Here is a 12,397-nt window from a genome sequence, read left to right as displayed (position 1 = left end):
GTGGTGTTATATTCATCTGGTGCAGGACCTAACAGGGATCACTGTGGTGTTATATTCATCTGGTGCAGGACCTAACAGGGATCACTGTGGTGTTATATTCATCTGGTGCAGGACCTAACAGGGATCACTGTGGTGTTATATTCATCTGGTGCAGGACCTAACAGGGATCACTGTGGTGTTATATTCATCTGGTGCAGGACCTAACAGGGATCACTGTGGTGTTATATTCATCTGGTGCAGGACCTAACAGGGATCACTGTGGTGTTATATTCATCTGGTGCAGGACCTAACAGGGATCACTGTGGTGTTATATTCATCTGGTGCAGGACCTAACAGGGATCACTGTGGTGTTATATTCATCTGGTGCAGGACCTAACAGGGATCACTGTGGTGTTATATTCATCTGGTGCAGGACCTAACAGGGATCACTGTGGTGTTATATTCATCTGGTGCACGACCTAACAGGGATCACTGTGGTGTTATATTCATCTGGTGCAGGACCTAACAGGGATCACTGTGGTGTTATATTCATCTGGTGCAGGACCTAACAGGGATCACTGTGGTGTTATATTCATCTGGTGCAGGACCTAACAGGGATCACTGGTGTTATATTCATCTGGTGCAGGACCTAACAGGGATCACTGTGGTGTTATATTCATCTGGTGCAGGACCTAACAGGGATCACTGTGGTGTTATATTCATCTGGTGCAGGACCTAACAGGGATCACTGTGGTGTTATATTCATCTGGTGCAGGACCTAACAGGGATCACTGTGGTGTTATATTCATCTGGTGCAGGACCTAACAGGGATCACTGTGGTGTTATATTCATCTGGTGCAGGACCTAACAGGGATCACTGTGGTGTTATATTCATCTGGTGCAGGACCTAACAGGGATCACTGTGGTGTTATATTCATCTGGTGCAGGACCTAACAGGGATCACTGTGGTGTTATAGTCATCTGGTGCAGGACCTAACAGGGATCACTGTGGTGTTATAGTCATCTGGTGCAGGACCTAACAGGGATCACTGTGGTGTTATAGTCATCTGGTGCAGGACCTAACAGGGATCACTGTGGTGTTATATTCATCTGGTGCAGGACCTAACAGGGATCACTGTGGTGTTATATTCATCTGGTGCAGGACCTAACAGGGATCACTGTGGTGTTATATTCATCTGGTGCAGGACCTAACAGGGATCACTGTGGTGTTATATTCATCTGGTGCAGGACCTAACAGGGATCACTGTGGTGTTATATTCATCTGGTGCAGGACCTAACAGGGATCACTGTGGTGTTATAGTCATCTGGTGCAGGACCTAACAGGGATCACTGTGGTGTTATATTCATCTGGTGAATCACCTAACAGGGATCACTGTGGTGTTATATTCATCTGGTGCAGGACCTAACAGGGATCACTGTGGTGTTATATTCATCTGGTGCAGGACCTAACAGGGATCACTGTGGTGTTATAGTCATCTGGTGCAGGACCTAACAGGGATCACTGTGGTGTTATATTCATCTGGTGAATCACCTAACAGGGATCACTGTGGTGTTATAGTCATCTGGTGCAGGACCTAACAGGGATCACTGTGGTGTTATATTCATCTGGTGCAGGACCTAACAGGGATCATTGTGGTGTTATATTCATCTGGTGCAGGACCTAACAGGGATCACTGTGGTGTTATAGTCATCTGGTGCAGGACCTAACAGGGATCACTGTGGTGTTATATTCATCTGGTGCAGGACCTAACAGGGATCACTGTGGTGTTATATTCATCTGGTGCAGGACCTAACAGGGATCACTGTGGTGTTATATTCATCTGGTGCAGGACCTAACAGGGATCATTGTGGTGTGTGATTCATTTGAAGACATTTGAATATATCTGTCTGTGTATGTTCTGTATGATGGTTTTTTCAATGTGTGTACTTTATAGGGCGATTCTAACAAGTTTCTCTCTCCCTCTTTTGTTTTCTCTCTCTCTCTCTCCTACAGGATGGTTTCTCTCAGTATCACTTTGTTGGTTCTGCCTCTACGATAGAGAGAGACAGACAGAGACCCTACTCCTCCTCTCGCACCCCCTCTGTGTCCCCCGTACGAACCTCACCCAACAACCGCTCAGGTCAGTGTTTGTGTGTGTGTGTGTGTGTGTGTGTGTGTGTGTGTGTGGTGTGTGTGTGTGTGTGTGCGTGCGTGCGTGCGTGCGTGCGTGCGTGCGTGCGTGCGTGCGTGTGTGTAAGCTGTCCTCTCTGTCACCCTGATAAACTCTTGCCTCCAACTTCCTCTCCCTTAAAAAGGCCAATGAGCCAGAGAGCTATAGGAAGAGTACATTATCATTATCCATTAGCATCAGTGCTAGCGTGCCTACGGGCTTTCAGACTTTGCATGGTTAGCAATAGCCAATAGCACCAGGGCTAGCCTGCCTGTGGCTGTGATTCCTCCACAGTGGATTTAGCCTGGTGATGAGGCAGAAAAGTGCTTTTCCTCCCCCTGGCTTAGTGGACTCTTTAACTGGCCCTGGCCTTAGCTTCAGAGCAACTAGCTTCCCTGCTTAATGGTGTGTGTGTGTGTGTGTGTGTGTGTGTGTGTGTGTGTGTGTGTGTGTGTGTGTGTGTGTGTGTGTGTGTGTGTGTGTGTGTGTGTGTGTGTGTGTGTGTGTGTGTGTGTGTGTGTGTGTGTATGTGTGTGTGTGTGTGTGTGTGTGTGTGTGTGTGTGTGTGTGTGTGTGTGTGTGTGTGTGTGTGTGTGTGTGTGTGCATGTGCGTATGTGCCTGTGTGTTCAATAGCTGTTCCATCTCAAGGTCAATGAAAAAAACATCACTATGTCTTGCCACTTCATTTCTCTGCACCTACTAAGAGCAGTATTATAATGGCATACTGCAAGTGAGAGTGTGGTATAGTAGTGATAACAGTTCCCTGAGGAGGGAAGTTAGACATGATGACGTAAGTTGTAAGAGGAGGAGAGGGGAAGATGAGTCTAACTTTGAATATTGACATTGAGAATCAGGAGCTTAGAGGGATACAGACACCCTGCTCTCTCCTTTCCTCCATCCCTCACCTCCCTCCTTTCCACACGTCTTCTCCCCCGACGTTCCTCTCCTCATTCTCCCTCTCCTTTATCACTCTCTATTCCTGCGTTGCATGGTTCTCTCGTTCTTCTGTTCCCCTGCTCTCCAGTACATGCTGTTCTGGATCTGCTACAACCATGCTTTCTAGCCTCTGAGACCGATCAAAGCAGATTGAGAGAGGGAGGGAGGGAAGAGAGATAGAGACAGAGAGAGAGAGAGAGAGAGAGAGAGAGAGAGAGAGATGCGTGTGCGTCATCATCATTCAAGCGTAGGACCTTGTCTGTTCTCTGTGATTAACACTAGCCAAGAGAGACCCTGACCTAGGGGCCCGTGCACACACACTGTCTCTGTGGGACTGTAGTAAATGATAAGGGTTTCATGGCTGAACTGTTTCTCTCCTCAGACAATCTCAGAGTAACTGACTGATGCTGCTCACATGACTGTTCTAACTGTGAGTGTGTGTGTGTGTTTGTGTGCGTGCATGTGTGTGCATGTGTCTGTGCAAGCGTGTGTGACCTTTCAAAGCCCTTAGGCGCTCACTGTACCATGCTGATAGCTCTCAGACCTGATCTCCATGGGTAACCGTATCTAACAGTGAAGAGCCTGGTCTCCGGGGTTACAGGATCTAACAGTGTTGTGTTACGGTAGTGATTATCCGTTTAACATAGTTGCTGTCACAGGGTTGTCACACTCCCCTCCTCTCCCCTCTCCTCTCACCTCCTCTCTCCTCCTTTCCCCTCCTCAACCCTCCTCTCCCCACCCATCCTCTCCCTTCCTATCTCCCCCCTCCTCTCCCCTCCCCTCCTCTCCTCTCCCCACCCCTCCTCTCCTCCCCCCCACTCCCCTCCTCTCCCCTCCCTTCCCCTCCCATCTCCCCCCTCCTCTCACCTCCTCTCCCCTCCCCTCCTCTCCTCTCCTCTCCTCTCCTCTCCCCAACTCTCCCCTCCTCTCCTCTCCCCACCTCTCCCCTCCTCTCCTCCTCTCCTCCTCTCCTCCTCTCTCTATTGTTCTAGTAAGGAACAGTACGTTGTGTATATTTCTATTAGATTATTTATATTTATAGAATGCTGTAGTCTTTTACACTTGATAAGAGTGTTTAGGTAAGCAGTATCATAGACTGTAGTGTGTGAGTAAGCATTTTCAGGGGACTGTAAGAGGAGATCACATGGCCCCTGTGAGTGAGTGTCTGTGTGTTCGTGTGTGTGTGAGAGTAAGGGTTTTCAAGGGAATTACTGTGTGCTACTCTGACCTGCAGGAGACGACCTTCATGCTGTCACACTAAACATACCTAATGATGAGTAATGTGTGTGTCTGACCGGTGTGTGTGTAATACAGTAAGCGCCCCGGCCTCTCCCAGAGAGATGATGAGTATGAAGGATCGCAAGCCCGAAAACGACTCCACGGCAACCAACGCAGGTTTCCACAGCAACAAAGGAGAGCACACATCCCGGAAAGACGCCATGGCAGGTGTGTGAGAGGAGACATAAAGAATAGATTATTACGCATCTCTTTCCGCCATTCTCCCCCCTCTCTCTCTACCCCTCCCTCTCTCTCCCCCCCCTCTCTCTCCTCTTTACAATTACAATTACGTCATTTAGCAGACGTCATTCCCGTCATTCCCTGCCTCCCTCTCTCTCCCACTCCCTCTCTCTTCCCCCTCTCTCTCTCTTACTCTCTCCCCTTCCCTCCCTCCCTCTCTCTCCCCCTCCCTCTCTCTCCCCTCTCTCTCTCTCCCCCATCCCTCTCTCTCTCCTCCTCCCTCTCTCCCCCCTCTCTCTCTCCTCCTCCATCTCTCTCTCTTCCCCCTCCCTCTCTCTCTCCTCCCTCTCACTCTCTCCCCCCTCCCTCTCTCTCCCCCCTCCCTCTCTCTCCTCCTCCCTCTCTCCCTCCTCTCTCTCTCCTCCTCTCTCTCTCTCTCTCTCTCTCTCTCCCCCCTCCCTCTCTCTCCCCCTCTCTCTCCCCCTCTCTCTCTCCTCCCTCTCTCTCTCCCCCCCCTCTGTCTCTCTCCCCCCTCCCTCTCTCTTCCCCTCCCTCTATCTATTGCTGAGTTTTTCTCATATAATAACCTCAATAGATCACAAATAAAATAATGTCCAGGACAAATGTTTGAGTTCTCGAATCAAACGGTTTGTTCTGAAACTCAACATGGTGGTAGCCTACGCCAGATACATCTGTATAATACACAAATCATCAACAATTAGCTATCTCACTGTCCATCGCCTCAGTCAAGACCTGCCACTTCCAGAATCCTACATTTGTTTAAGTTTTGTTTTCAAAGCATCTTTTATATTGTCTTTGTAATGAAAGTGCTATATAAAATATCTATATAAAATATATAAATATCTATTATTATTATTATTATTATTATTATATACAGGTAACTGCATTAAATGATGGTTCTGGTGGCTCTGTTGTGGTCTGGGGTATCATTTTCCTGGCATGGTTTAGGTCCTCTCAACCCCTTAGAGGACAAGGTAAAGGCCAATACAGCCATTCTGACTGATCATTTCTATCCTGATGGGAGTGGTCTCTTCCAGGATGACAGTACCTTCATCCGCAGGGCACAACTGGTCACTGAATGGTTTGATGAGCATGAAAACGATGTTTCACCATATGCCATGACCGTCTGTCACCAGCTCTCAACCCAAATGAAGACTTATGGGAGATTCTGGAGATGCGCCTGAGACTGCGTTTTCCACCACCATCAACAAAACACCAAATGATGGTATTTCTCGTGGAAGAAGGGTGTCACATCCTTCCAATAGAGTTCCAGACACTTATAGAATATATGCCAAGGTGCATTGATGCTGTTCTGGCTCGTGGTGGCCCGTGGTGGCCCAACACCCCTTTATTTTGGCAGTTTCCTGTAGCTCTCTTATCTCATTAAGAGGCATTCACTAATTACTAGTTTAGACTTACATTCTGTATAGACATTTTGTCACTAATTAACTGTGCTACTTAAAGGCTGATGTTGTTTTCACCAGAGTCTCTGACATGTTCTCAGGCTAAAGGCTGATGTTGTTTTCACCAGAAGTTCTGGTGAGAGGCTGAAGGCTGATGTTGTTTTCACCAGAGACTCTGACATGTTCTCAGGCTAAAGGCTGATGTTGTTTTCACCAGAAGTTCTGGTGAGAGGCTGAAGGACACATTCTCTCTTTAATATACTTATTCTTTCTCACACTTCTTCTCCATCTATTTCTCTCAGTCGTTGTCGTTCTGTTTTTCTTTCTGTCTTTCTTTCCTTCTCTCAATTTAATTCTAAGGTATTTTATTGGCATGGGAAACACATGTATACATTGCCAAAGCTATTGAAATAAACAATTTAAAAAATACCAGTAAACATTACACTCACAAATGTTCTCTCTCTCCCTCCCCCTCTCTCTCTCTCACACGCTCTCTCTCTGACACGGTCTCTTTATCTCTCTCTTTCTCTCTCACACTCTCTCACTCTCTGACACTGTCTCTCTCTTTCTCTCTCTCACACACTCTCTCTCTCTCTGACACCGTCGCTCTCTTCTTTCAGTCCAAATCTCCTGTGGAACATCCACGTTGTTCCGGAACTCTTATGTAACTGCTAATGACGACATTAAACACAACCAGGTGAGTTACAGTACAACTACAAACACACACCCACACACACACATGAAAATACACACATGCGCATGCAGGCATGCACATACACACACACTCACATTGCTGCACGCACACACAGACACGCACAGATTTTTATGGCACGTCTTGTTAGCAAGTTACCTCCTTGGCATCTGGTGCCATGGTGATGGTTGTCATGGTTGCGTCTTCAGGAAGGTGGAGGTTCTGATAAGCTCTGATGTGTTCCGGAATCTTCACCAATGCCGCGCCCACAAACTGGAGAGCGTGAAACCGTGGAAACCTGAAACCACACCCCGCGCTTAACCAATTAAAAACCTTATCTTATCACCTCAGATGAAGTTAGACCAATTAAACTGCTCTGTGAAATGTGTCAACGTAAACTTAATACAGCCTCAATTTTGGAAGATGAAACTAACTGTATCGTTTCTGATGTGTGATGAGTTTTTATTTCCTCTCCAGATCCCTCCTCAGCCCATGACCATAGCTCCGCAGGCAGACTGCTCCTCTACACCTCTAAAAGACTACGACACGTTCCCTCCATCCCTCCCTCCATCCTTCCCTCCACCGCAGAACCCCGGCCGCATGCTGGATGAGTCCTTCTTCGAGCCTCCAGACCAGCCCCTCCCCCAGCCCCCGTCTCAGGCTGCCACCGACCTCCGGATGCACCTGGGCCTCAAATCCACCGGCAACTACGTGGACTTCTACTCTGCATCCCGGCCCTACTCCGAACTCAACTACGAGACCAGCCACTACCCGGCTTCGCCTGACTCCTGGGTCTAGAGACAGGAGTCACAACTTATCTCTGGTCCTGGAGAGACATAGGCTTGTGAAGGCTTTAGCTCCAGCCTTGCAGTAACAACACCTGATTCAAGTAATTGAAGTGTTATGAACAGTTGTTTTTAGGATATCAGGTTTATTAGTGCTGGACTGGAACAAAAGCCTCCAGGACTGGGAGTGAAAACACTGATGTAGAGTAAGGTGGGGGTGGGAGGTTAATATTAGTTACTAACCGCAGCAGAGATTGAGGGGGTAGAGGAGGGAGGTGCCAGGGGGTTGTTAGGGACTGAGGCGTGAAGAGAGACTGTGCATGTGCATGAATACCACAATACATTTTCTTTCTACCAGTTCAGTTTGTTCAAAGCTTGTTCCACTGGGAAAGTGAATGTATGGATATGTCAAAAGGGAGAGAAAGAAAGAGAGAGGGAGAGAGAGAGCCTTGACGGAAAGAAAGAGAAAGAGAGAGAGAGAGAGTGAAGGCCTTGACGGAAAGAAAGCGAGAAAACAAGTGAATGATGACGGAGGGCTCTTACACTGACCTTCAGAAAGGAGGAGAAGAGACGAGGTGTGGAGAAATGGAGGAGAGGAAGAGTGGCGGTGAGGGTTCTTTGCCAAGTCGGGATGAAAAGCGACAGAACAGAGAAGGGAGAGAGGGATGAGTGGAATACACCAAGGAGTGTACAGGAAAAACTAAGGGAGCAGCTTTCCACCCATTCATTACATTGACTTCTGACTTTCACCTTTCTATGGAATGTCCTCTATTCAAGAAGACTCTTCCAGCCATTTTATTTTCACATATTTTTTATTTGTATTTTTTTAAGTTGTGGATGTATAGTATTTTTGGTGTACAGTACAGTACAGTGACAGTTGAGAGACTTGTGTGGTATTGTGTATATTACACGAGTCACTAGCGACCGACCACTGCATATTGTTAGTTTGTAACAGGAGAGGCTGAGAAGAAAACACACACCATTTGGAACAATGTCTATCAATGATCACTGTCTCCCTTTCCCAACCCACATCTGTTCGAACAGCCAGTGGTTGACTAGCAGTATTGTCTGTTCTCTGATCACGAAAAATGTCTGTCCAAAGCAGTTCAAGACCGACTACAACACCGATGACATCATTCCACACTCCTTCTTGACAGACTGCTTTTTCACTGCCTAAACAATTAGATGTAGATATTTGAAATATATGGTTCTTGTTTCTCCGTTTCCACACTCTGATATTTGATTTTGAAGATACAGTATTTAAAAGTTCTGAATTAAAAGGGTTTTGTCATCCACAGTTACATGATACAATCTGTCCCTTGTACAAGAACCAACCTTCTGCTTTCTAAGATGTTCTACTAGGTTGTACGTACCACCACTGTACATTAGAGAGAGAAGTGACATTGTGCCAAACTTTGCCCTCTCTGGTTCCAGCCCTAGACTGGAGGATGTATGCGACTCTCAGTTGACGTTTACAGACCATGACCAGTCATTCTCTCTCTTGTTTGTAACTGCTTTGGTTCCTAACTGTGTTTTGATGGGAGTAAGCTATACACTACCTACAGAGGGGTATCACTATAGAAAGGGGTACGTACGTCTCCTTCTTAAATGAACAGACCTGCCTATGTTAGTTGAGCGTGTATGTGTGTGCGTGTGTGTGTGTGTGTGTGTGTGTGTGCATGTGCGCGTTTGGGTGTGTGTCTTGATCAATGTCTGAAAGAAGAGGCATCCCTACAGATAAGAGTCAGATTTTACAAAACACAACCCAAAGCAAAATTCACTTGACTGACATGTCCATAGAGAATGAATGACAAATCTATATATACAGTGCCTTCAGAAAGTATTCATACCCCTTGACTTATTCCATATTTTGTTGTTACAGCCTGAATTCAAAATGGATGAAATCTTTTTTTCTTCTCATCCATCCACACACAATACCCCATAATGACAGTGAAAACAGGTTTTTAGAAATGTTTGCAAATGTGTTGAAAATGAAATACAGAAATATTTCACACCTTTGGCAGCGATTGTGAGTCTTTCTGGGTAAGTCTAAGAGCTTTACACACCTGGATTGTGCAACATTATACCCGTTATTATTTTTGAAATTCTTCAAGCTCTGTCAAATGTGTTTTCAAGTCTGCCATAGATTATTTATTTGTATTTATTTTTTCCACCCTTTTTCTCCCCAATTACGATCTTGTTTCATCGCTGCAACTCCCCAATGGACTCTGAAAAGGTGAAGGTTGAGTCATGTGTCCTCCGTAACATGACCTGCCAAACTGCGCTCCTTAACACCCGCCCACTTAACCCGGAAGCCAGCTGCACCAATGTGTCAGAGGAAACACCATTCAACTGACGACGGAAGTCAGCTGGCAGGCGCCCAGCCTGCCATAAGGCGTCGCTAGAGCGTGATGAACCAAGTAAAGCCCCCTCGGCCAAACCCTCCCCTAACCCGGACGACACTGGGCCAATTGTGTGTCAGCCTATGGGACTCCCGGTCATGGCCGGTTGTGACACAGCCTGGGATTGAACCCAGGTCTGTAGTGTCTATAGTGACACCTCAAGCGCCACTCAGGAGGCCCCCTGCCATAGATTTTTAAGTAGATTTTAGTCAAAACTGTAACTTGGCCATTCAGGAACATTCAATGTCTTCTTGGTAAGCAACTGTATTGTAGATTTGGCATGGTGTTTTAGGTTATTATCCTGCTGAAAGGTGAATTAATCTCCCAGTGTCTTGTGGAAAGCAGACTGAATCAGGTTTTCCTATAGGATTTTGCCTGTGCTTATCTCCAATCCGTTTATTTTTTATGCTGAAAAACTCCCCAGTCCTTAACGATTACAAGCATACCCATAACATGATGCAGCCACCACTATGCTTGCAAATATGGAGCATGGTTCTCAGTAATGTATTGTATTGAATTTGCCCCAAACATAACACCTTGTATTCAGGACAAAAAGTTAATTGCTTTGCCATATTTTTTAGCAGTATTACTTTAGTGCCTTGTTGCAAACAGGATGCATGTTTTGGAATATTTCTATTCTAAACAGGCTGCCTTCTTTTCACTCTGTTAATTAGGTTAATATTGTGGAGTAACTACAATGTTGTAGATCCATCCTCAGTTTTCTCCTATCACAGCCATTAAACCCTGTACTGTTTTAACTTCACAATTGGCCTCATGGTGATATCCCTGAGTGGTTTCCTTCCTCTCCGGCAGCTGAGTTAGGAAGAATTTTCTTTGTAATGACTGGGTGTATTGATACACCATCCAAAGTGTAATTAATAACTTCATCATGCTCAAAGGGATATTTAATGTGTGTTGTTTTTAACCCATCTACCAATAGGTGCCCTTCTTTGCAAAGCATTGGAAAACCTCCCTGGTCTTTGTGGTTGAATCTGTGTTTGAAATTCACTGCTCGACTGAGGGACCTTATAGATAATTGTATGTGTGGGGTACAGAAATTAGGTAGTCATTCAAAAATAATGTTAAACACTATTATTGCATACAGAGGGAGTCCATGCAACTTATTGTGACTTGTTAAGTACAGTTTTACTTTTGATCTTATTTAGGCTTGCTATAACAAAGAGGTTGAATACAGTGGAGGCTGCTTCCACTTATTCCACAACAGCCATTACCACAAGCCCATCCACCCCAATTAAGCTGCCACCAACCTCCTGTGGTTGAATACTCATTAACTCAAGACATTTAAGCTTTTCATGTTTTATTAATTTGTAAAAAAAATAATTGAAAAACATAATTCCATATTATGGGGTATTGTGTGTAGGCCAGTGACAAAAAACAATTTAATCCATTTTAAATTCAGGCGGTAACACAACAAAATGTGAAAAGGTCAAGGGGTGTGAATACTTTTCTGAAGGCACTGTATATATATAGGTAGTAGTGTATATATATGTATATATATATATATATATATATATATATATATATATATATATATATATACAATGGTATCAAACACATGGTTTATATGTGTTTGATGTCATTCCATATATATATATATATATATATATATATATATATATATATATATATATATATACTTTTTATGTGCAGGTGTCACTAAAAGCAACAATGTTTTATGGAGAAAAAAAACGTGTACAATATGACTCTGTTCACGTGACTGTACTGATGATGATGATGATGATGAAGTTTGAACCCCCTGTTGAGAAGACAGCTCGGTTCCAATGTCCACACACTAGCATACTAGTTATTTGGCCATACATTCTAAGCAGTACGCTAGAGTGGATATTGGAACGTAGCAGAACCAACAGAACCTAGCTGATGATAGTGATGATGTTGACACTATGGTGCGCGTTGTGATGTCGTGTGTCCTGGCTTATTAGAAGACCTTACTGAGTGTGGATGTTACCTTTAACACCAGGTAAATAAAATACTATTTGCAATCTATTCTACCTATTCAATATTTATTTCACCAGCTAAGTCATGGAGATTTTTTTTTATTATTCACATTTTATTAATTATTTTGGTACTTTTTCAAAGTCATATAAGTCACTGAACATTCAAGAGAACTTGAACTTCTTCAAAAAGTGAAAGCCAAGGTTGATAGTGACAATTAAAAACTCCCTTGAGGTTGGGAGAAACATTGAGTTGCCAGGGTATAAGTACAGACCATAAGTACAGAGCATGTTTAGACAGTAGTTCATCATTTTAACCCAACCTGGGCCAATCCTTTTCTATCACATCCTACCACATTTACACAGATCTAAGATGATGTTTTTATCCTTATCAGGACCGCTATTTCCCTGCTACTTCTGTGTGTGTGTGTGTGTGTGTGTGTGTGTGTGTGTGTGTGTGTCCACGTCCTGAAAGCTATTTCCCTGCTGCCCTGCAGATAAATCACATGCCACATGGTGTTATCTCCCTGACAGGCTCTACTGACAAGCAGCTGATTACATCTGGACTCATAAACAC

The 12,397-nt window shown here is 44.8% G+C and overlaps 1 protein-coding gene across 1 annotated transcript in view; it reads left to right on the top strand.

Moving 5' to 3' along the window:
* LOC106578422 (catenin delta-2) overlaps positions 1-11,327 on the top strand; it is a 422,676-nt gene extending 411,349 nt beyond the window's left edge. Inside the window, exons 22-25 of the mRNA XM_014157182.3 lie at positions 1,994-2,120; positions 4,402-4,533; positions 6,590-6,666; positions 7,138-11,327. Coding sequence (XP_014012657.3) covers positions 1,994-2,120; positions 4,402-4,533; positions 6,590-6,666; positions 7,138-7,458 — 657 coding nt within the window. The 3' untranslated portion in view covers positions 7,459-11,327. The remainder of the gene's footprint in view (positions 1-1,993; positions 2,121-4,401; positions 4,534-6,589; positions 6,667-7,137) is intronic.
* The last annotated feature ends 1,070 nt before the right edge of the window (positions 11,328-12,397 follow it).

Source organism: Salmo salar, chromosome 19, assembly GCF_965601325.2.
Source record: "Salmo salar chromosome 19, fSalSal1, whole genome shotgun sequence".
Lineage (NCBI taxonomy): Eukaryota > Metazoa > Chordata > Actinopteri > Salmoniformes > Salmonidae > Salmo > Salmo salar.
This window is presented reverse-complemented; position numbering and strand designations above follow the sequence as displayed.